Below are 25,667 nucleotides of genomic sequence, written 5' to 3' on the forward strand. Positions count from 1 at the left end.
GTATTTATGGAAAATGTAGTGTATTTCTCTCAATATTCATCGATTCTCTTTGAAATGTCGATATGTTGTAGATAAGGCAATTCTCTACAAGATCACTTTTCACTAAGTTTCATTTTAATGAGGTCATCATAGTACAAAATTCAATTAAAGGCCACATGTCAGAATTTTCGTCATTTGCGTGTTATGTCTATGGAAGGTGAATTTCGTTCACATCATGAATCTACATGGCATTCATCTATGAGCACTATCTATCTTATGTGTGCTCTGTTTTCTCCCAAATTGGGGTATGTTATAGCTGAGACCATGGGCTATAAAAACGGTGTACTTTGTTTTTCGATCAGATGTTGGGATCATATCGAAATTTTCAATCGAAAGTTGAAATTGCAAATTTTGAAGGAATCATTAGGTGATGCGTACAAAGTATACGTATCATTAGGTGATACGTAACGAAGTCAACGTATCACCTTTTGATTTCGTCAAGATTTTTATTTATTTTTTTTTTTATCAGGTGGGCTGTATCTATACAGACCACCTTATAATTTTGTTAAAATTGCCTTTATTATTATTTATTTATTTTATTTCTAACCACTTTTTTGTTAACAAGATAACTTGAAAATGGCTAAATCAAATAACTTGAAATTTGGCACACATATGTATAGGCATATGGAGAAAACACGGTAAGGTTTTCAACCTTGACCTTGACTGATGACGTCATCTAGGCGCCATTTTGTGAAATTTTCTGAAAATAAACTCATGATCATATCTTCATAACCAAAAGGTATTTCTCATTCATATTTATTATGATCAAGGTCAATATCAGTCCAGTCAATTTCAGGTCAAAAAACGCGCGCGTGCGCGTACGTCCGCGCGTCAATGCGCGCGCAAAATTTTTAAATGCTTAAAATCGTCTCAAATTTATTTTGCATACGTTTCAGGTCATTTTAAGCATTTTATAAAAAATCGCGCGTACGAGCATGCGCGCGCGTTTTCGCGCGTAACACCATTAAAAAACATAGAATCGCCATTTTTTTTTCTTTCATGATATTTCTCATATTTTTTCAAGGAATTTGATTCCATGTTTATCTCTTTATGACCATTATTAACAAGATGAGCGTAAATTCAAGATAAATGTCAGTGCGCGCGAGGTCTTTTAATACATAGCATATATGGGCAAAAACATGCCTATACAAAATCCGTTATAGCTCTTTAGGAAGTCCACAAAACCCCCAATTTTTTCTCATATTTGGATAGAATATGAGTTGGAGATATGATTTTAGGTCTCATTTGGCCATTATATATATCGTGACATCATCATAATGGCCTTGGAACTCAAAAAACGAATTTGCATATTATGACGTCATCATATGTATGGCAAATTGATTGTATCTCTGTAAATATTGATTGATTTACTTCCAAACTTAGATATGTTGTAGCTGAGACAATTCTCTACAAGATCAGTGCCCATTGTTTTTCATTTTGATGACGTCATCATGGTGAAAATTTCAATTAAAGGCGACATGTCAGAATTTTCTTCATTTGCGTGTATTGTCTATGGAAGGTGAATTTCGTTCACATCGTGAATCTACATGACACTCATCTTTGAGCACTATCTCGCTTGTTCGTGCTCTATTTTATCCCAACTTTTGGTATGTTATAGCTGAGACCATGGGCTACAAAAACGGTGTACTTTGTTTTTTGATCAGATGTTGGGATCATGTCGGAATTTTTCAATTGAAAGTTGAAATTGCACATTTTCTAGAACTTTGAAGGATTTTCTTTATTATTATTAGGTGGTCTGTCTTCGACAGACTACCTATTGTTTTCGTCAGAATTTTCTTTCTTTATTTTTAGGTGGTCTGTCAACGACAGATCACCTATTGTTTTCGTCAGAATTTTCTTTCTTTCTTTATTTATTAGGTGGTCTGTTAAAAACAGATCACCTATTGTTTTCGTCAGAATTTTCTTTCTTTATTTATCAGGTGGGCTGTATCTATACAGACCACCTTATAATTTTGTTAAAATTGCCTTTATTATTATTTATTTATTTTATTTCTAACCACTTTTTTGTTAACAAGATATCTTGAAAATGGTTTAATCAAATGCTTTGATATTTGGCACACATATGTATAGGCATATGGACAAAACACAGTAAGGTTTTCAACCTTGACCTTGACTGATGACGTCATCTAGGCGCCATTTTGTGAAATTTTCTGAAAATAAACTCATGATCATATCTTCATAACCAAAAGGTATTTCTCATTCATATTTATTACGATCAAGGTCAATATCAGTCCAGTCAATTTCAGGTCAAAAAAAATGCTTAAAATCGTCTCAAATTTATTTTGCATACGTTTCAGGTCATTTTAAGCATTTTATAAAAAATCGCGCGTACGAGCATGCGCGCGCGTTTTCGCGCGTAACACCATTAAAAAACATAGAATCGCCATTTTTTTTTCTTTCATGATATTTCTCATATTTTTTCAAGGAATTTGATTCCATGTTTATCTCTTTATGACTATTATTAACAAGATGAGCGTAAATTCAAGATAAATGTCAGTGCGCGCGAGGTCTTTTAATACATAGCATATATGGGCAAAAACATGCCTATACAAAATCCGTTATAGCTCTTTGGAATGCACCAGGATCCTCAATTTTTTTTCATATTAAGATAGAGTATGAGTCGGAAATATGATTCCATGTCTCTTTTGGCCATTAAGTGTATCGTGACATCATCACAATGGCCTTGGAACTCAAAATACGAATTTGCATATTATGACGTCAGCATATTTATGTAAAATTGATTGTATCTCTGTAAATATTGATCAATTTTCTTCAAAATTTCGATATGTTGTAGCTAAGACAATTCTCTACAAGCGCAGTAATAACCATTTTTCATTTTGATGACGTCATCATAGTGAAAATTTTGATTAAAGGCCTCATGTCAAAAACTTCATAATTTGCGTGTTATGCCTATAGAAGGTGAATTTAGTTCACGTTATGAATCTACATGATATTGTCTTTTAAGAATTTGTAAGCAGTATGTCGCTTATTTTTGCCTTATTTTGTCTCAAATGTTTGTTGACCAGCCCACCTATACTTGTTCCAAACAAGTATTATATGTCTAGTTTATTATTCTTCCTCGAATTTGTTCGCAGGATATCTCAAGACTCAATAAAGCCATTGTTATGAATCTTTCACTGATGATAGATCTTAGTCTAACTTAGAACTGCGTGACTTTTCAAAGACTCAAAGTCATCGTGACGTCATCCAGGCGCCATTTTGTAAAAATCAACTTATGATCATATCTTCATAACGGAAAGTAATTTTACATTCATATTTATCAAGATTAAGATCAATATCCGTCGGATCAATATGAGGTCAATAAATGCGCGCAAAAATGCGCGTACGCGTAGGCGCGCGCGTCAATGCGCGCGTAAAATTTTAAATTGCTCAAAATCGTCTTAAATTTTTTTTGCATACGTTTCAGGCCATTTTAAGCATTTCATAAAAAATCACGCAAAACACGCATTTTTGCACGTTTTCGTTCGTCACGGCCGAACGAAAAATAATTTCTCCGCAAAAGCTCTTGACCGAATATTCCTCATATTTTTCCGGAAAATTTGATACCATGTTTAGCTCTTTATCACTATTAAAAACGGAATGAGCGTCCGTTCAAGATAACCGTCCGTACGCGCGATTTTTGTAATACATTGCATATATGGGCAAAAACATGCCTATGAAAAGTCCATTGGGATGAATAGGGATTGCCAATTTTTTTTTCATATTTAGATAGAGTATGAGTCGGAGGTATGATTTCATATCTCATTTGGCCATTAAGTACATCTTGACGGCATCATAATGGCCTTGGAAGTCAAAAATACAAAATTGCATATTATGACGTCATTGTATTTATGGAAAATGTAGTGTATTTCTCTCAATATTCATCGATTCTCTTTGAAATGTCGATATGTTGTAGATAAGGCAATTCTCTACAAGATCACTTTTCACTAAGTTTCATTTTAATGAGGTCATCATAGTACAAAATTCAATTAAAGGCCACATGTCAGAATTTTCGTCATTTGCGTGTTATGTCTATGGAAGGTGAATTTCGTTCACATCATGAATCTACATGGCATTCATCTATGAGCACTATCTATCTTATGTGTGCTCTGTTTTCTCCCAAATTGGGGTATGTTATAGCTGAGACCATGGGCTATAAAAACGGTGTACTTTGTTTTTCGATCAGATGTTGGGATCATATCGAAATTTTCAATCGAAAGTTGAAATTGCAAATTTTGAAGGAATCATTAGGTGATGCGTACAAAGTATACGTATCATTAGGTGATACGTAACGAAGTCAACGTATCACCTTTTGATTTCGTCAAGATTTTTATTTTTTTATTTTTTTATTTATTATTCTTCCTCGAATTTGTTCGCAGGATATCTCAAGACTCAATAAAGCCATTGTTATGAATCTTTCACTGATGATAGATCTTAGTCTAACTTAGAACTGCGTGACTTTTCAAAGACTCAAAGTCATCGTGACGTCATCCAGGCGCCATTTTGTAAAAATCAACTTATGATCATATCTTCATAACGGAAAGTAATTTTACATTCATATTTATCAAGATTAAGATCAATATCCGTCGGATCAATATGAGGTCAATAAATGCGCGCAAAAATGCGCGTACGCGTAGGCGCGCGCGTCAATGCGCGCGTAAAATTTTAAATTGCTCAAAATCGTCTTAAATTTTTTTTGCATACGTTTCAGGCCATTTTAAGCATTTCATAAAAAATCACGCAAAACACGCATTTTTGCACGTTTTCGTTCGTCACGGCCGAACGAAAAATAATTTCTCCGCAAAAGCTCTTGACCGAATATTCCTCATATTTTTCCGGAAAATTTGATACCATGTTTAGCTCTTTATCACTATTAAAAACGGAATGAGCGTCCGTTCAAGATAACCGTCCGTACGCGCGATTTTTGTAATACATTGCATATATGGGCAAAAACATGCCTATGAAAAGTCCATTGGGATGAATAGGGATTGCCAATTTTTTTTTCATATTTAGATAGAGTATGAGTCGGAGGTATGATTTCATATCTCATTTGGCCATTAAGTACATCTTGACGGCATCATAATGGCCTTGGAAGTCAAAAATACAAAATTGCATATTATGACGTCATTGTATTTATGGAAAATGTAGTGTATTTCTCTCAATATTCATCGATTCTCTTTGAAATGTCGATATGTTGTAGATAAGGCAATTCTCTACAAGATCACTTTTCACTAAGTTTCATTTTAATGAGGTCATCATAGTACAAAATTCAATTAAAGGCCACATGTCAGAATTTTCGTCATTTGCGTGTTATGTCTATGGAAGGTGAATTTCGTTCACATCATGAATCTACATGGCATTCATCTATGAGCACTATCTATCTTATGTGTGCTCTGTTTTCTCCCAAATTGGGGTATGTTATAGCTGAGACCATGGGCTATAAAAACGGTGTACTTTGTTTTTCGATCAGATGTTGGGATCATATCGAAATTTTCAATCGAAAGTTGAAATTGCAAATTTTGAAGGAATCATTAGGTGATGCGTACAAAGTATACGTATCATTAGGTGATACGTAACGAAGTCAACGTATCACCTTTTGATTTCGTCAAGATTTTTATTTTTTTATTTTTTTATTTATTATTCTTCCTCGAATTTGTTCGCAGGATATCTCAAGACTCAATAAAGCCATTGTTATGAATCTTTCACTGATGATAGATCTTAGTCTAACTTAGAACTGCGTGACTTTTCAAAGACTCAAAGTCATCGTGACGTCATCCAGGCGCCATTTTGTAAAAATCAACTTATGATCATATCTTCATAACGGAAAGTAATTTTACATTCATATTTATCAAGATTAAGATCAATATCCGTCGGATCAATATGAGGTCAATAAATGCGCGCAAAAATGCGCGTACGCGTAGGCGCGCGCGTCAATGCGCGCGTAAAATTTTAAATTGCTCAAAATCGTCTTAAATTTTTTTTGCATACGTTTCAGGCCATTTTAAGCATTTCATAAAAAATCACGCAAAACACGCATTTTTGCACGTTTTCGTTCGTCACGGCCGAACGAAAAATAATTTCTCCGCAAAAGCTCTTGACCGAATATTCCTCATATTTTTCCGGAAAATTTGATACCATGTTTAGCTCTTTATCACTATTAAAAACGGAATGAGCGTCCGTTCAAGATAACCGTCCGTACGCGCGATTTTTGTAATACATTGCATATATGGGCAAAAACATGCCTATGAAAAGTCCATTGGGATGAATAGGGATTGCCAATTTTTTTTTCATATTTAGATAGAGTATGAGTCGGAGGTATGATTTCATATCTCATTTGGCCATTAAGTACATCTTGACGGCATCATAATGGCCTTGGAAGTCAAAAATACAAAATTGCATATTATGACGTCATTGTATTTATGGAAAATGTAGTGTATTTCTCTCAATATTCATCGATTCTCTTTGAAATGTCGATATGTTGTAGATAAGGCAATTCTCTACAAGATCACTTTTCACTAAGTTTCATTTTAATGAGGTCATCATAGTACAAAATTCAATTAAAGGCCACATGTCAGAATTTTCGTCATTTGCGTGTTATGTCTATGGAAGGTGAATTTCGTTCACATCATGAATCTGCATGGCATTCATCTATGAGCACTATCTATCTTATGTGTGCTCTGTTTTCTCCCAAATTGGGGTATGTTATAGCTGAGACCATGGGCTATAAAAACGGTGCTTTTAGTTTTTTGATCAGATGATGAGATCATATCACAATTTTCAGTTGAATGTTGAAATGATGAATATGTCACGTATGTCCTATTTGTGAAACTTAAACGTTAGCAGTGTCCTCGTATTGAAATTATGTAAGGAAACCCTTTTACTTTCTAGACTGTACTCTCAGACACTATTGAGTGACTGACTGACATCTTTTTTTCTCTGGTAATAAAATACATAAAATGAGCGTTATAGAGAACATGAGCATTCGGCTACATTAATAACCCACTCTGTTCTCATTGTTCATTTCCTATTCAAGACTTGAATAATGACGAACTTCATTCAATATTTGGTAGTAATACTACAGATACTTATACTGATATCAATGATTTAAACTATTTATCCGAAAAAGAATATGAGTTTCATTTCAGTAGGTTTCTGAACTGTAAATATTATATTGATGAGGATTTTACGACTGAATTCAGTAACATTAACTATCATTTTTTAGTATTTTACATTTTAATTCGCGTAGTTTAAACATACATTGTAATGCTTTATCCAATTTCATCTGTACTTATGTATAGAAACTTGGGTTAATGATAGTACGCCACTATTATTCAATGTATCCGGTCATTCATTTATACAATTTAATCGCCAAGTACAAAAGAGTGGAGGTGTTGGTCTATTGGTCGCTGACAATTTTGAATATGAAATACGCAATGATATATGTATATTATACCCATCATACAACTATGAATCACTGTTTATTGAAAGCAATTTCCCTGTCGTTGAAAATGTTTTACAAAAAACACATACTAAACATAAACAGGTTTATATAATGGGAGATTTTAACATTGATCCCGTGAAATTTACTGGCAATGCTGTATGTAATTTCTTGAGCGAAATACATTCAAATCTTTGTATTCCTTTAATTGACAAGCCTTCAAGAAAGACTGACGGATCAATATCCCTCTAATCCACATTCTTTATACAGTGACAGTATATATCCATCCGATATTTAAAGATTTTATTTTCAAGCAACTAGTGAATCTCACGTCGACAACTCAAAATGATCGCTAATGTATTCTCACACTTTTCATTTACGCCGGGACATCGTGACGTCATACACTATACATTTTTAATTATTCAGGCATAAGCTCTTATTTATCAATTATATTTTCATTTCTTTGAATAAGATAAAAATCGTCAAAATGCGTTCTTCATGATGTAAATTAGAGTCAAAGGTGTAACTGGTTACTGCACAGAGTCAATGGTCATATATTGTCTCAATCTATCTTCCCTATATCCATAATGATCAAGGGATCGACACAATTTAAACTTGACATATGGATAGATCATTATGGGAAGAGCATTTTATAAAATAATATGATATCGTGTAATGCATTCTTTGTTATGTAAACCAATATCATACGTATCACCTAATTCGTCTAAGTGACGAATTAAAGTCTAGTTAGGTGATACGTAACGAAGTCAACGTATCACCTTTTGATTTCGTCAAGATTGTTATTTATTATTATTATTTATTTATTATTATTCTTCCTCGAATTTGTTCGCAGGATATCTCAAGACTGAATGAAGCCATTGTTATGAATCTTTCAATGATAATAGATCTTAGTCTAACTTAGAACTGCGTGACTTTTCAAAGACTCAAAGTCATCGTGACGTCATCCAGGCGCCATTTTGTAAAAATCAACTTATGATCATATCTTCATAACGGAAAAGTATTTCTCATTCATATTCATCATGATTAAGATCAATATCCGTCGGGTTAATTTGAGTTCAATAAATGCGCGCAAAAATGCGCGTACGCGTAGGCGCGCGCGTTAATGCGCGCGTAAAATTTTAAATTGCTCAAAATCGTATTAAATTTTTTTTGCATACGTTTCAGGCCATTATAAGCATTTCATAAAAAATCACGCAAAACACGCATTTTTGCACCTTTTCGTTCGTCACGGCCGAACGAAAAATAATTTCTCCGCAAAAGCTTTTGACCGAATATTCCTCATATTTTTCCGGAAAATTTGATACCATGTTTAGCTCTTTATCACTATTAAAAACGGAATGAGCGTCCGTTCAAGATAACCGTCCGTACGCGCGATTTTTGTAATACATTGCATATATGGGCAAAAACATGCCTATGAAAAGTCCATTGGGATGAATAGGGATTGCCAATTTTTTTTCATATTTAGATAGAGTATGAGTCGGAGGTAGGATTTCATATCTCATTTGGCCATTAAGTACATCTTAACGTCATCATAATGGCCTTGGAAGTCAAAAATACAAAATTGCATATTATGACGTCATTGTATTTATGGAAAATGTAGTGTATTTCTCTCAATATTCATCGATTCTCTTTGAAATGTCGATATGTTGTAGATAAGGCAATTCGCTACAAGATCACTTTTCACTAAGTTTCATTTTAATGAGGTCATCATAGTACAAAATTCAATTAAAGGCCACATGTCAGAATTTTCGTCATTTGCGTGTTATGTCTATGGAAGGTGAATTTCGTTCACATCAGGAATCTACATGGCATTCATCTATGAGCACTATCTATCTTATGTGTGCTCTGTTTTATCCCAAATTGGGGTATGTTATAGCTGAGACCATGGGCTATCAAAAAGGGTGACTTTGTTTTTTAATCAGATGTTGGGATCATGTTAAAATTTTCGATCGAAAGTTGAAATTGCAAATTTTGAAGGGATCATTAGGTGATACGTAACGAAGTCAACGTATCACCTTTTGATTTCGTCAAGATTGTTATTTATTTATTATTATTATTAGGTGATACGTAACGAAGTCTACGTATCACCTATTGATTTCGTCAAGATTGTTATTTATTAGGTGATACGTACGTAGACGTATCACCTTTTGATTTCGTCAAGATTTTTATTATTTATTTATTTATTATTATTCTTCCTCGAATTTGTTCGCAGGATATCTCAAGACTGAACGAAGCCATTGTTATGAATCTTTCAATGATGATAGATCTTAGTCTAACTTAGAACTGCGTGACTTTTCAAAGACTCAAAGTCATCGTGACGTCATCCAGGCGCCATTTTGTGAAAATCAACTAATGATCATATCTTTATAACGAATAATAATTTTTCATTCATATTTATCATGATTAAGATCAATATCCGTCCGGTCAAGTTGAGGTCAATAAACGTGCGTAAATGCGCGCGTGCGCGCTCGTCCGCGCGTTTACGCGCGCGCAAAAATTAAAAATGCTCTAAATCATCCCAAATTTTTTTTGCATACGTTTCAGGCCATATGGAGCTTTTGATAAAAAAATTACGCACACGCGCATGCGCGCGCGTTTTCGCGCGTACTGGCATTTTGCAACATAGAATCGCCGATTTTTTTCTGTCATCATATTCGGTACATTTTTCCAAGCATTTTGATAATTTGTTCACCTTTTATTAACGCAATGAGCGTCCGTCAAAGTTGACAGCACGCGCGGATTTGCGTTATCTTTATCCACAATACATGGGCAAAAACATGCCTATATAAAATTCATTGTAACTCTTTAGAATAGATAGAAACTCCTAATATTTTGTCATATTTAGATAGATTATGAGTCGGAGATTTGATTTCATGTCTCATTTGATCCTCAATTAACTCATGACGTCATCATAATGGCCTCCAAACTCAAAATTTTAATTTGCATATTATGACGTCAGCATATTTTTGGAAAATTGATTGTATCTCTGTAAATATGGATCAATTTTCTTTTTAATTTTGATATGTTCTAGCTGAGACAATTTTCTACAAATGTAATGTTCACAATTTTTATTTTTGACAAAAGTATCATGGTGTATTTTTGCGATTAAAGGAGGCATGTCAATTTTTCGCATTTTGCGTGTATTCTCTATGGGACATGACTTTTTCTCAAAACTGGATTCTACACTCCTGTCTTTCGCGAGCAAAATCTCCGTTGTTTTAGCTTAGTTTTCGCTGAGCTTCGGATATGTTGTAGCTGAGACAATGAGCTATCACAAGTGTGCCCTTTATTTTTCGATTAGATGCCGGGATCATGCTCATATTTCACTTGCAAAGTAGGATTTCTGAATTCCATTTCCTGTTTACGTGTAATCGCTATGGGAGATGTTTTGGTATATCGGTAACGCACTTGACTTCCAACCTCGAGATCCCTGGTTAGAGTCCGGGTGTCTCCAACACTTTTTTTTTCACTTTTTTTTCCTTTTGACCTTCACTGTACCATCTCCTTTGATTATTTAAACACGTAGATTCGCAAATAATGTCATAAATAACCCTTTTTACTTTATTATTACCCTATTTTCACTTAATCCATTACTTTTTGCGTGTAATCCCTATGGGAAATAACTTTTTCTCAAATCTGGAGTCTACATTCCTGTCTTTTGCGAGCAATATCGCCGTTATTTCGGCTTGGATTTTGTTGATTTTTGAGTATGTTGTAGCTGAGATTATATGCTATCTAAATCAACCCTCATTTTTTCAATAAGATGTCATGATCGCGCTCATGATCATGATCATGATCATCACGATCATCATTATCATAATGATGCTAATCATTTATCAATTACATTTTCATTTCTTTGAATAAGATAAAATCGTCAAAAGGTGTTCTTCATGATGTAAATTAGAGTCAAATGTGTAACTGGTTACTGCACAGGGTCAAAGGTCATATATTGTTTCAATCTATCTTCCCTAGATCCATGATGATCAAGGAGACACAATTTAATCTTGACATATGAATAGATCATAATGGGAGAAGCATATGAATGGGAGAAGCAAAATAATATATCGTGTAATGCATTATTCGTTATGTAAACCATTATCATACGTATCACCTAATTCGTCTAAGTGACGAATTAAAGTCTAGTTTATTTATTATTATTCTTCCTCGAATTTGTTCGCAGGATATCTCAAGACTGAATGAAGCCATTGTTATGAATCTTTCAATGATGATAGATCTTAGTCTAACTTAGAACTGCGTGAATTTTCAAAGACTCAAAGTCATCGTGACGTCATCCAGGCGCCATTTTGTGAAAATCAACTAATGATCATATCTTTATAACGAATAGTAATTTTTCATTCATATTTATCATGATTAAGATCAATATCCGTCCGGTCAAGTTGAGGTCAATAAACGTGCGTAAATGCGCGCGTGCACGCTCGTCCGCGCGTTTACGCGCGCGCAAAAATTAAAAATACTCTAAATCATCCCAAATTTTGTTTGCATACGTTTCAGGCCATATAAAGCATTTGATAAAAAAATTACGCACACGCGCATGCGCGCGCGTTTTCGCGCGTACTGGCATTTTGCAACATAGAATCGCCGATTTTTTTCTGTCATCATATTTGGTACATTTTTCCAAGCATTTTGATAATTTGTTCACCTTTTATTAATGCGAATGAGCGTCCGTCAAAGTTGACAGCACGCGCGGATTTGCGTTATCTTTATCCACAATACATGGGCAAAAACATGCCTATATAAAATTCATTGTAACTCTTTAGAATAGATAGAAACTCCTAATATTTTGTCATATTTGGATAGATTATGAGTCGGAGATATGATTTCATGTCTCATTTGATCCTCAATTAACTCATGACGTCATCATAATGGCCTCCAAACTCAAAATTTTAATTTGCATATTATGACGTCAGCATATTTTTGGAAAATTGATTGTATCTCTGTAAATATTGATCAATTTTCTTTTTAATTTTGATATGTTCTAGCTGAGACAATTTTCTACAAATGTAGTATTCACAATTTTTATTTTTGACAAAAGTATCATGGTGTATTTTTGCAATTTAAGGAGGCATGTCAATTTTTCGCATTTTGCGTGTATTCTCTATGGGACATGACTTTTTCTCAAAACTGGATTCTACACTCCTGTCTTTCGCGAGCAAAATCTCCGTCGTTTTAGCTTTGTTTTCGCTGAGCTTCGGATATGTTGTAGCTGAGACAATGAGCTATCAAAAGTGTCTCCCTTATTTTTCGATTAGATGCCGGGATCATGCTCATATTTCACTTGCAAAGTAGGATTTCTGAATTCCATTTCCTGTTTACGTGTAATCGCTATGGGAGATGTTTTGGTATATCGGTAACGCACTTTACTTCCAACCTCGAGATCCCTGGTTCGAGTCCGGGTGTCTCCAACACTTTTTTTTTTCACTTTTTTTTCATTTTGACCTTCACTGTACCATCTCCTTTGATTATTTAAACACGTAGATTCGCAAATAATGTCATAAATAACCCTTTTTACTTTATTATTACCCTATTTTCACTTAATCCATTACTTTTTGCGTGTAATCCCTATGGGAAATGACTTTTTCTCAAATCTGGAGTCTACATTCCTGTCTTTTGCGAGCAATATCGCCGTTATTTCGGCTTGGATTTTGTTGATTTTTGAGTATGTTGTAGCTGAGACTATATGCTATTTAAATCAACCCTCATTTTTTCAATAAGATGTCATGATCGCGCTCATGATCATGATCATCATTATCATAATGATGCTAATCATTTATCAATTACATTTTCATTTCTTTGAATAAGATAAAATCGTCAAAAGGTGTTCTTCATGATGTAAATTAGAGTCAAATGTGTAACTGGTTACTGCACAGGGTCAAAGGTCATATATTGTTTCAATCTATCTTCCCTAGATCCATGATGATCAAGGAGACACAATTTAATCTTGACATATGAATAGATCATAATGGGAGAAGCATATGAATGGGAGAAGCAAAATAATATATCGTGTAATGCATTATTCGTTATGTAAACCATTATCATACGTATCACCTAATTCGTCTAAGTGACGAATTAAAGTCTAGTTATTATTTATTATTATTATTCTTCCTCGAATTTGTTCGCAGGATATCTCAAGACTGAATGAAGCCATTGTTATGAATCTTTCAATGATGATAGATCTTAGTCTAACTCAGAACTGCGTGAATTTTCAAAGACTCAAAGTCATCGTGACGTCATCCAGGCGCCATTTTGTGAAAATCAACTAATGATCATATCTTCATAACGAATAGTAATTTTTCATTCATATTTATCATGATTTAGATCAATATCCGTCCGGTCAAGTTGAGGTCAATAAACGTGCGTAAATGCGCGCGTGCGCGCTCGTCCGCGCGTTTACGCGCGCGCAAAAATTTAAAATGCTCTAAATCATCCCAAATTTTTTTTGCATACGTTTCAGGCCATATGGAGCATTTGATAAAAAAATTACGCACACGCGCATGCGCGCGCGTTTTTGCGCGTACTGGCATTTTGCAACATAGAATCGCCGATTTTTTTCTGTCATCATATTCGGTACATTTTTCCAAGCATTTTGATAATTTGTTCACCTTTTATTAACGCAATGAGCGTCCGTCAAAGTTGACAGCACGCGCGGATTTGCGTTATCTTTATCCACAATACAAGGGCAAAAACATGCCTATATAAAATTAATTGTAACTCTTTAGAATAGATAGAAACTCCTAATATTTTTTCATATTTGGATAGATTATGAGTCGGAGATATGATTTCATGTCACATTTTATCCTCAATTAACTCATGACGTCATCATAATGGCCTCCAAACTCAAAATTTCAATTTGCATATTATGACGTCAGCATATTTTTGAAAAATTGATTGTATCTCTGTAAGTATTGATCAATTTTCTTTTTAATTTTGATATGTTCTAGCTGAGACAATTTTCTACAAATGTAGTATTCACAATTTTTATTTTTGACAAAAGTATCATGGTGTATTTTTGCGATTAAAGGAGGCATGTCCATTTTTCACATTTTGCGTGTATTGTCTATGGGACATGACTATTTCTCAAAAATGCATTCTACATTTCCGTCTTTCGCGAGCAAAATCTCCGTTGTTTTAGCTTCGTTATCGCTGAGCTTCGGATATGTATTAGCTGAGACAATGAGCTATCAAAAGTGTGCCTTTTATTTTTCAATTAGATGCCGGGATCATGCTCATATTTCACTTGCAAAGTAGGATTTCTGAATTCCATTTCCCGTTTACGTGTAATCGCTATGGGAGATGTTTTGGTATATCGGTAACGCACTTGACTTCCAACCTCGAGATCCCTGGTTCGAGTCCGGGTGTCTCCAACACTTTTTTTTTTCACTTTTTTTTCCTTTTGACCTTCACTGTACCATCTCCTTTGATTATTTAAACACGTAGATTCGCAAATAATGTCATAAATAACCCTTTTTACTTTATTATTACCCTATTTTCACTTAATCCATTACTTTTTGCGTGTAATCCCTATGGGAAATGACTTTTTCTAAAATCTGGAGTCTACATTCCTGTCTTTTGCGAGCAATATCGCCGTTATTTCGGATTGGATTTTGATGATTTTTGAGTATGTTGTAGCTGAGACTATATGCTATCTAAATCAACCCTCATTTTTTCAATAAGAAGTCATGATCGCACTCATGATCATGATCATGATCATCATGATCATCATTATCATAATGATGATAATCATTTATCAATTACATTTTCATTTCTTTGAATAAGATAAAATCGTCAAAAGGTGTTCTTCATGATGTAAATTAGAGTCAAATGTGTAACTTGTTACTGCACAGGTTCAAAGGTCAAATATTGTTTCAATCTATCTTCCCTAGATCCATGATGATCAAGGAGACACAATTTAATCTTGACATATGAATAGATCATAATGGGAGAAGCATATGAATGGGAGAAGCATTTTACAAAATAATATATCGTGTAATGCATTATTCTTTATGTAAACCATTATCATACGTATCACCTAATTCGTCTAAGTGACGAATTAAAGTCTAGTTATGAATTGTCATTATTCATTTATTAATTTACTAATCATTATTAGAAGGTGTAGTAGTATAGTTGTTGCTGTTGTATTACATCATTTACATTAATATATATTGTTATCTCGTTTGCAGAGGTAAAGCGGGCTAACTGGCTGACCTTACCGGAAGATATCCCGGAGCAAGGTCAATTTGACGCCGTACTCTGCTTGGGAAGCTCGATTTTACACCTCATTGATAAACTGCCTGAGCTCGCCCTCTATCGGAAATGTTTGACCAACTTCAAGAAGTTTCTTAAACCTGGTGGCTTGCTGCTGATTGATCACAGGAACATAGATTCTATGCTTGATCGAGGAATTGTCGTGAATAAGAACGTTTATCACGCTGTAAGTAATAAAAAGCCTAGGACAAAATTGCATCGTTTAACGAAACCCTTACAAATAGAAGTTGTCCGACATCTCATTGAAAGGCAAGCATTAAAGGAAGGGTAGGGTACTGACACTACTTTAGATTTACGCATGCTGTCGTCAACAGTTCACAATAGGGACTTTTATATTTGCACGACGACAACGTGGACTGCTACGTGTGACGTCCTTTTAAAGGTGAAATTCAAAGAAAATCACAAATATGTCAACTAATGTATCACTAGAAACTGGTAAAGCTAACAGATGGCTATCATACAAGTTTTAGGTCAACTACATATCGGGTGATTTATAAAAATACAAATACAACCACCTCCATAGCAGCTGGGATTTACGAGAGATTCGCCGGAAAAATAACGATGTTTTAATGACGTCACTATATGGACCAATACTGCCCAAGCAGACACTATGAACATGACTGACAAAGAAAGCGGACAAAATATACAGTTCCTCAGGGAGACAAAGGAACATCCCTTCACTGCTATTATGTAAAAATTTGTAGAACAGGTGTCACATGCATATTCACCTTTTTACATAATAGCAGTGAAGGGATTTCCCTTTGTCTACCTGAGGAACTGTATATTTTGTCCGCTTTCTTTGTCCTCCATGTTCATAGTGAGACGACATCCCATAAAGAATGAACATATTTTCAAAGCTATTATTTTGAAATTATAATGAATTTAGTGTATATAAATGTAATGGCATGTCAAACCATTCAAAAGGGGATATGACCTGATTCTGAAAACCAAAATCTTTTGCTCGTAAATACACAGGATAGGGGTTAATTAGCAACCCAAAAAAAAACAGACTTTCAAATTGAAAACCCCCCCGGAATGATACTAAGGACGGCATTTGTTCCCTCTTGGAACGCCGAACATTCCGCGGTGTGTCCAGCTGAATATACAATGGCGTCTTATTTTGTTTACAAGCGACAAATTCCTTTATTTTTGTATCTCTGCATTTGTCATCAAAATAAAACCATGCGCGGGGTTTAGAGTGAGGCAATATATTATACATTTAGCCTGACGGTAGTGAAGTAAGAGAAAGAACTCAAGAAAAGATGAAAACACAGGCACTGAACATGTGTGAGATGTTATGGGACATCGTCTGCTTGTGCAAATCATGTCCATACTGTGATCTCACACAATCTCAGCAGCGTTCGGAGAGCTCTTCAGGTGCTATGCCGGGGCTGTATTTAAGCGTTGTGTAATTTATAATAATCATTACTTCGAATGTTTCCAAGCATTGAATTTTGATAACCTTATCGAATCAAAGTTTCAACTTTGCAAAAATGAACATAAAATTAGTTATTAAATTTAATGAATACTTTAAGGCCATAAAAGGATGTCACACGTAGCATTCCACGCAAATCTAAAACTCCCATTGTCCTGATTTTATCAACAGCTATATGTCCCACAATGCATCACCAACTGCATACATCATCACCTGGATCTAGATACACCTCACCGAAAGAGAGCGCAATTTAAAATACATGTGACCTTTAAAACTAACATGCTTTTCAGTGCGATGTCAGCAAAAGTGTACATATTGTAACGAAATTTATTACAACTGTTTAATACAGACTGCTCTCGTTCTTGGACTCTTAATTGTCTCTTCTTAGTTCTCGCTCAGTATCTCTATCACTCATGCTTGTATGCAAAACAAATGCGACAAAAGAAATGGAGTAGGTCGATCGTGAATTTCAGTTCTATTCGTCATTTATTACATTTAATAATGACAGCTCGGTAGAAATCGTGCTCTCTAGGCTGGCACTAAAATACAGTCATGTACAGTGAATTATCAGAACGCCTGCAGATTTGGAAAGCGGCAAAAAGGATTCCCGAGGAGAAGTCTCAAGAAGGAATCTATTGATTTTAGATTGCCCTGGCTTTATATAGGGAGCTATATTTATACAATTTTCTAGCAGGCCAACCTTCCAGTAAGGACACAATCCGACCTCGAGCTAAATGGCAGAGTCTAACCTCAAACTGAGGGCAAAGTCCGACCTCCGCTCGGGGTCAGTCGGGTTGCCGCACGCGACTGAGTATCTGTCCTTGCCGTTTTGTAAGACGAGGCCAAAATTAAACCGATTGAATCATTGAGTAGCACAAAATGTACGACCATCCGGTACAAGGGTCTAAAAATCAGACTTATTAATTAGGTGATTTCAATCACTAATTTCGATTCGACAACAAAAGGTCATTATTTTCCCACACAAAAAAAAACATTTGCAAACCTTTTCGCTATGAGGGATGTTTTAAATAAGTATTGTCTTTCAAATGCCGTTAGAATTTAACGTGTTCATGTTTTGACCTGCAAATGGGACAGAGTACCTTTCCAACCCCAATGTACTACTTGTAACTACTTGCTCCCTCTATGTAGAAAACAATGCCGAAGCGGTGCCCGTTGGCCCCCATGATCCTCTTTTTCTTATGTTAATTGAGAGCTGAGTTGATGAGATAGCCACATATTTCAGTGACCACGCTCGGTGGTCTAATCCCTCCTGGCCAAACTAGTACAGACGGGTTTTAAACTATCAACAGACCCTAACGATTATGACGCAATAAAGCATTTACCGGACCAAATACATCCAATCTTTGTTGTTTAAATATCATTAACAGGAGGACACACTACCAGGCGTAAGTACGAAAACTATAACCGAAGAGGGCGTCACGTTGCGAGTTGACATTATTTACGATATGCTGGTGAAAGAGGGAGATGCTGCTACCAACAACGACAAAATAGAAAAGTAAATATACAGGTTTTTAAAACTTTTGTTGTGACACATTTAGGAGGGTGTTTACCTGTGACAATTTCGATGTAGGTTTAATTTGATGTTATATTTTTGTTACCTGAATGCTAAGAATGCACACATATGCCTGTACGTACGCAACAAGGGGACCGACGGCGTAAGTCCTGTACAAGGAACTTTGTAACGAGAATGAATGCAAGTTACCAATGAGCTATCAGACCCTCACATGCATTTGGTTCAGACTTATCCCGCAGACGTGTACCGGCAGTTTGCAGTTAGCTGCCATTCTTTTTCGACCGCCAGACGTGCCAGTTCAGTTCTTTTCAGTTTATTGAATTCCATCTTTAAAAACATTTTTACAAAGTAAAAACATGCAATTTCATTCAAAATATAATACATAAACTGGCATAACATATACATGTGAAATTAATTAATACAAAACAGAATAAGGCACAGCTGTAAAAAAAGAAAAAAAGAGAAGGTTTTGTCTGGACAGCTTCCTATCAAATTAGATATAATAAATATAGTTAGAAAACAAGTAGCAAGTAAAGTTTCGGATAGTATCATTCAGATATAAACCCAGTACATGAAATATAACATTTGGGGATGCAAGAGTCAGAAAATAGCAAAGGGGAAATGTGAGGGGAAGAAATAAAGGGAGAGAGAGAGAGATAGAGAGAAAAGAGAGAGGGATAACAAGTTGGATAAATACAATTTTGTGATTACGTTTAAAACTGTTGTAAAACGAGATTGAAGTTATATTAGTCGGAAGCAAGTTCAAAATTTCAGGTGCATGATGTCGGCAAGAATATGATGCAAAATCTGTATTAACACACCATCGATGATATTTCTTCTTATTTCTAGTATTATAGATATGTATTGTACTGTTTGTTATAAACATATTGGATAAGTTTTTAGGAAGCAGACTTTTTTCGTTCTTAAATATAAGTAATGCACACACATATTAATTTAACTGGTAAACATTCAATATATCAAGTTCTTTAAAAAGTGGTCTTGAATGAGATTGATAATGAGATAGCGTTATATTTCTTACAACCCTCTGTTGTAGAATGTATGAACGATGCAGTTTGGTTGGGTAAGTAGTTGCCCAAACAATGCTGCAATAACTAAGAAACGGTAATATAAGTGTATTGTATAACATAAGAAGAACAGATTGAGGCAAAGTATGGCGGAGTTTGCTGATGACACCAGTATTCCTAGACATTATCTTATTAATATGAAATATATGTGTTTTCCAGGATAAGTTTTCGTCAATAAAAATACCTAAGAACTTGGTATTAGCAACACGATTAAGAACATTATCATCCATTCTGATTCTGATTTGATATGAATTGAGGAGCTCTGTAGAAACCGGTTTATATTTGGAATGAAAATATATAGAATTTGACTTTCCAGCATTCAAGATTAATCTATTGCATTCGCACCAATTTGAAACTTTACGCAATTCAATATTTAGCGTGCTATATAAAGACCCAATGTCATTTGAGGTGTAGAGGATATTGGTGTCATCAGCAAAAAGAATGAATTTCAATTTTAAAGTACTCAAATAGTGCTTAAAGTTTAAATTGTGTACAGCTTTAAAATATACAGAATTGGAATTTTGTTTTGGCAAAAATTTGGTAAAATTGTCAGTATTGCTTAAGGATAAGGAATTTTTCAAAGACAGACCAATATTTACCCAAAAAATTGTTAAAATGATTGGCAATATCTTTAGAATTAGATATTTGTTTCCCATTTACATTAATGAAATTAGATAAGGCATTGTGAGATTTACCCAGGATACCATTGATTAATTGCCATGTTTTTGTCTTCATATTTCCCTTTATTGCAAACAATTTCATCTTGTAGTAGTCTTTGCGGGCAAGTTTTAATAACTTTTAGTGTAATTCCGTATTTGAACGTATTTCTTATTGTTATTTTATGTAGGTGAATGACAATACCTTCTTTATATTCTATTTTTTGTTATCGTTTTATACAAGTCAAATGTGATCCACGGTTTTCTAATCTTTTTAATATTTAAACAATTTCTTTACACATGCTTTGCCATAAAGTAATGATGATTATTGCCGAGAGCTTTTTAAAAACTACGAATACATCGGTATAATTAAAATAATTTCCTCCAAAATACACACATACCAAATACCAAATGGGGGGGGGGGGGGGGGTTAACCCCCTAACCCCCCCCCCCCCCCCCCCCCCTGCGTACGCGCCTGGCATGAGGGGTATAATAGATCATTGCGTATTATATATTCAAAATTGTCAGCGACCAATAGACCAACACCTCCACCCTTTCCTTTTTGGCAATCAGAATGTATAAATGAATAACCAGACACATTGAATAATATTGGAGTACTGTCATTAATCCAAATTTCAGAGAAACCATAAATAGAGAAATATATACATAAAGTAGAGATAACATTGGATATAGCATTAATGTTTTTGTTTAGACTACGGAAATTAAAATGTAAAATACTAAAATGATGGTCAATGTTATTGAATTCAGTTGTAAAATCTTCATCAATATAATATTTGCAGTTCAGAAACCTACTAAAATGAAACTCATCTTCATTTTCGGATAAACAGTTTAAATTATTGATATCAGGAGGAGTATCTGTGGTATTATTACCAAATATTGCACACATTTCGTCATTATTCAAGTCTTGAAATGGAAATTAAGAATGAGTACAGCTTGGAATTGAACAATGGCATATATCAGAATATTGCAATATGGTTTCTTGTACACATGTATGAAAAAAACAACTTTCCTGTATTGGTAACAATTACAGTTACAGTCTGCACACGACATCGGAGTACATAATCAGTAGAAAAAAAGTAAGAGAATAACAAGAGAAGAAAACGAAGAAAAGGAAAGGGAGACAGAGAAATTAAGAAATTGGAAGGAAGAAGGGAAAGTTGAAATTGTATAGAAGGGAAAACATGATGAAAACAAGAATCAATAACAAAAACAAAAACCCACAATTGTGAGAAAAAAACATCAAAATGATACAAATGAAAAATAACCCTCCAAAAGGGGAAATGTTCATAACCTATAAGAAGAGAAGAAGAAAAAAATGTCAACAAATCAAGCAATAATATGTCAACCAGAAATATACTTAACTGCATGTACATTTACATGTACATGACAATCATAGATTATCAATGTCCCTCTTGCAGGTTATTAGTTTCTTCAAACTGTCAGACTGTTTCGAAATTGCAAAAATTCTTCCATCAATTGACCACGCTGATTTCACCTTCTCATCTAGACGAGCCGGATTGAGAAGTATTGCGTTCCTCGCTGTTAGGTCTTCGAGGATCGACATGCGTTTTTTTGCGAACTTACGACGATATGCGACGATTTGACGTCTCTTTCTATGTGAAGATAATTTTACGATGATTGCGCGTGGCTTATCATCGTTTCTAGCAGGTGTCCTTGTAGGCACAACACGGTGGGTACAGTCAAGGTCATCCTTCAATAGTGAGAATGCCAGAAGACTGCTAAGTTCAGTTTGCCAGCGTACGTCTGCAGAAGGTATCTGGGCCATATGCATCGAAACTGTCTCAGGTTTAATAGCAGATTTGGCATGTGTCACAGAATTATAGTATTCCCAATACTTCAAACCATCAACAACAAAAAAAATCAACGGTCTAAGTTGGTAGTTTGCATATACGAAAGTGATCGCTGAACTTTCAAGCAGTCACATCCCAGCAAACTACAGTGAAGAAAGTGTGGACACTGTAGATTTGTCTTGGTATTGACAGCTCCCCAAAACTTCAGTCACACCAACCGGATCCTAAACCGAATAACTACTAGGCCATTTTCGTAATGTAACCAAAATTAATGCAAACGTCTTTGGGCAGTGCATGGATACGAATTGATTCCATTAACCTGTTACGAATAAATGTATTTCAATAGTGAGAATGCAAATTACATATATTACATGTTTTACGTCACTATGAACATGACGGACAAAGAGAGCGGACAAAATATACAGTTCCTCAGGTAGACAAAGGAACATCTCTTCACTGCTATTATGTAAAAATGTGTAGAACAGGTGAATATGCATGTGACACCTGTTCTACACATTTTTACATAATAGCAGTGAAGGGATGTTCCTTTGTCTACCAGAGGAACTGTATATTTTGTCCGCTTTCTTTGTCAGTCATGCTCATAGTGCGTGTTGCTAGGTAGGGCAAGAAAGATGTTTGTCCTACCTAGCAACAAATAACATATGCAGTATGCATTCTGATTAATGAGATACAATTAGTTGTAATAGGTAAATGGAATCACTCGTACCCAGACACTTCGCAGATACGTATGCATTACATTTGGTAACATTACGAAAATAGCTTATTACATTGACCCTAACTTCAAAGATCAGTTGATGTAGAGTCGGTTTCGAGTTGGTTTGGATGACCGTTGGTCAAGTACATTACAACGGACAATGACCGGTGGTCAAGTACTTTACAACGGACAATGACCGGTGGTCAAGTACATTACAACGGACACTGGCTACCTACAAATGTCTCTGGTTTCATGGTTATTTGTTAATTTTACGATTACCATGATTCTGCTCTCTTATTTACAGGGTAATCATGCCGTTAGCACCGGTCCACGTTCACAAGTTCACTGCGTTACTCAAGGAGATGTTTGGACCGAAATGCGAATACTCCCTCTACGGCGATCTGCAACGACTGGACAACGGAAACACAGCAGATGTAGCCTATTTTCAACACGTTGTACACGAATAGACTTGTTTAGACATTGTCATAGTACATTTACAAGTGACCCCAAAATATCAAAAATATAATTTGTTTAAACATGGAAAAGTCCTGCTTCGTACATTTCAGAATAACCACTGCCAACATGATGGAGGTGCTGCACGAATCATTCCTTTTTGTTTGCCATCTTGACCAAATCCTTTCATCTGTGTATCAAAAGAAAGTACTGTCGATGAATTAACGATTAACAACAAAAAAACCTATCACAAACATACACGTTGTATCCTTCTCAATGCGTTGTATAGCTTGATACAAACAATATACCTTTTCTGTCCATGTGCAATTATTATAAGTTTCATTACAATTATATAATGTAAACGTAATGACGATGGGTTCCGTCGCAATAAATCGACAGCCCATGAAATCGATTGCAATGGCAAAAGTTCCACGAGGCGGACAGCCCAAGTTTTTAAATAAAATGTGTGAAAGAAAAAAAATCCAAAAAGGTCCAGAAGATCGACGGTCACTTGCGCAACAGCCCATGACACGATCAGGGGGGTGTTTCACAAAACTTGTCATCAGTAACAAATGACAGTTTTTGTTACAAGCTATACTGAAATCCTTGCTTCTGATTGGCTATCAGCAGATTTGTCACTGATTGTTGTCATTTGTCATTGAAAAAGGCTTTGTGAAACGGGCCCCAGATCGAAGAAAAACCCAAATTAAACAACCACCCCACCTCTCCCTCCCCTATTGAAAAAAAAAGATGAAAAAAGATAGGACGACAGAAAGATGTTGGGCTGTCTGTGTAGCGAACACTCTGTAAAGTTGAAATGTGGATAGAAAGCCGGCAAGACCGAAACTATCGGTCTCATGACCACTACTACTGAGCGGTACTACAACGCCTTGTACTCCTACTCCAACTAATACTATTTCTACTACATGTACTACTGCTGCAACAAATAAGAAGAAGAAAACAAGAGAAAAAGGAAGAAGAACGAGAAGAGAAAGAAGAGGGGAAGGCGGCGGGGAAGCAAGAATGTCATCAAAGTTACTACTCATTTCTTCTTTACTACTCTCTACTAAAAAACTTAGGTTACACCATTAATCCGTTGTACTTAAGTGTCGTCGAAAATAGTTAGTATGATTTCATACGAAATTACGATTTTTATATTTTGTAATACAAATATCTTGTAACTATGAATGTACTGATAATAATTTTGTTTTCAATTACGTGGCTGCATCCACGATAAACATACACGTGGCCACATCCACGATAAACATACAGGGTGTACATGTATTTAACAATACATAAAATTCGTATATTTTAGAGTGTTCCAGACACACAATATCTGTATGTAAATGTATTTATAAATGCATTGAATCAATTTTTAATATTTACAACGTAATAAATGACATTGCAAAGAAGAATGTATACGGTAGTCCATTGCGTTTATTCATTCGCGTTTCAATTCAGGTTGAAAACAAAGTGGAGTTCTGATTAAGGCGAAACATAATTTGAGATTTTTCTCATTTAAAACAAAATGTATATATTTGAAAGAAAGAAAGCCATTATAATGAAATGAAAATCATGAAACATATTGCTTTGCAAATTCCTTCATAGGCAGATTTATTTATCGGACAAAACAAATTCCGGAAGTGTTTGGCCGGACCTTACATTCATGTCATGTGTGTCCCGAATCTTCCATTTCCATGGTGTGCAGTGCACGTGCCTTTCACCATCATTAATTTGATGATTCCAAAATCGACACAGTACACACAAGTTTATTTGTTTTTGTATAAACAAATTTCAATGCGCATTACATATATTCGTTTATTTATTCATTCATAGCAACCAAAGGATTGGATTGATAATACATACATTTTCAACATGATTGAGAACATTATTAAATTGAGTACAATGAACGTGATAAATTATGAATATAAATACAAGTAGATCAATATAATATATATATATATAATTAAAAACCAGCTGCATGTGTCGGGGTACAAGTTCAAAAGAATATTGAATGGTTAAAATACGCACACCAAGGGATAAAACTATTCTTAAATCGGTTTGTTTTACACCTGGGCAGACTCACTTGTTTACTTCTCCTAAGGTTATATCTTGTCTCTCGTTGTTTTCTAATGAGTAAAGTAATTCTTAGTCT

General features: G+C 34.9%; 1 protein-coding gene across 1 annotated transcript in view; it reads left to right on the forward strand.

Moving 5' to 3' along the window:
* Positions 1 to 24,800, forward strand: part of LOC105439109 (glycine N-methyltransferase) — a 38,489-nt gene extending 13,689 nt beyond the window's left edge. The window contains exons 4-6 of the mRNA XM_030992692.1: positions 15,718 to 15,968; positions 18,626 to 18,753; positions 23,364 to 24,800. Coding sequence (XP_030848552.1) covers positions 15,718 to 15,968; positions 18,626 to 18,753; positions 23,364 to 23,526 — 542 coding nt within the window. The 3' untranslated portion in view covers positions 23,527 to 24,800. The remainder of the gene's footprint in view (positions 1 to 15,717; positions 15,969 to 18,625; positions 18,754 to 23,363) is intronic.
* Positions 24,801 to 25,667: the final 867 nt, after the last annotated feature.

This window comes from Strongylocentrotus purpuratus, unplaced genomic scaffold, assembly GCF_000002235.5.
Source record: "Strongylocentrotus purpuratus isolate Spur 01 unplaced genomic scaffold, Spur_5.0 spur5_scaffold_20, whole genome shotgun sequence".
In the NCBI taxonomy this organism is placed as follows: Eukaryota; Metazoa; Echinodermata; class Echinoidea; order Camarodonta; family Strongylocentrotidae; genus Strongylocentrotus; species Strongylocentrotus purpuratus.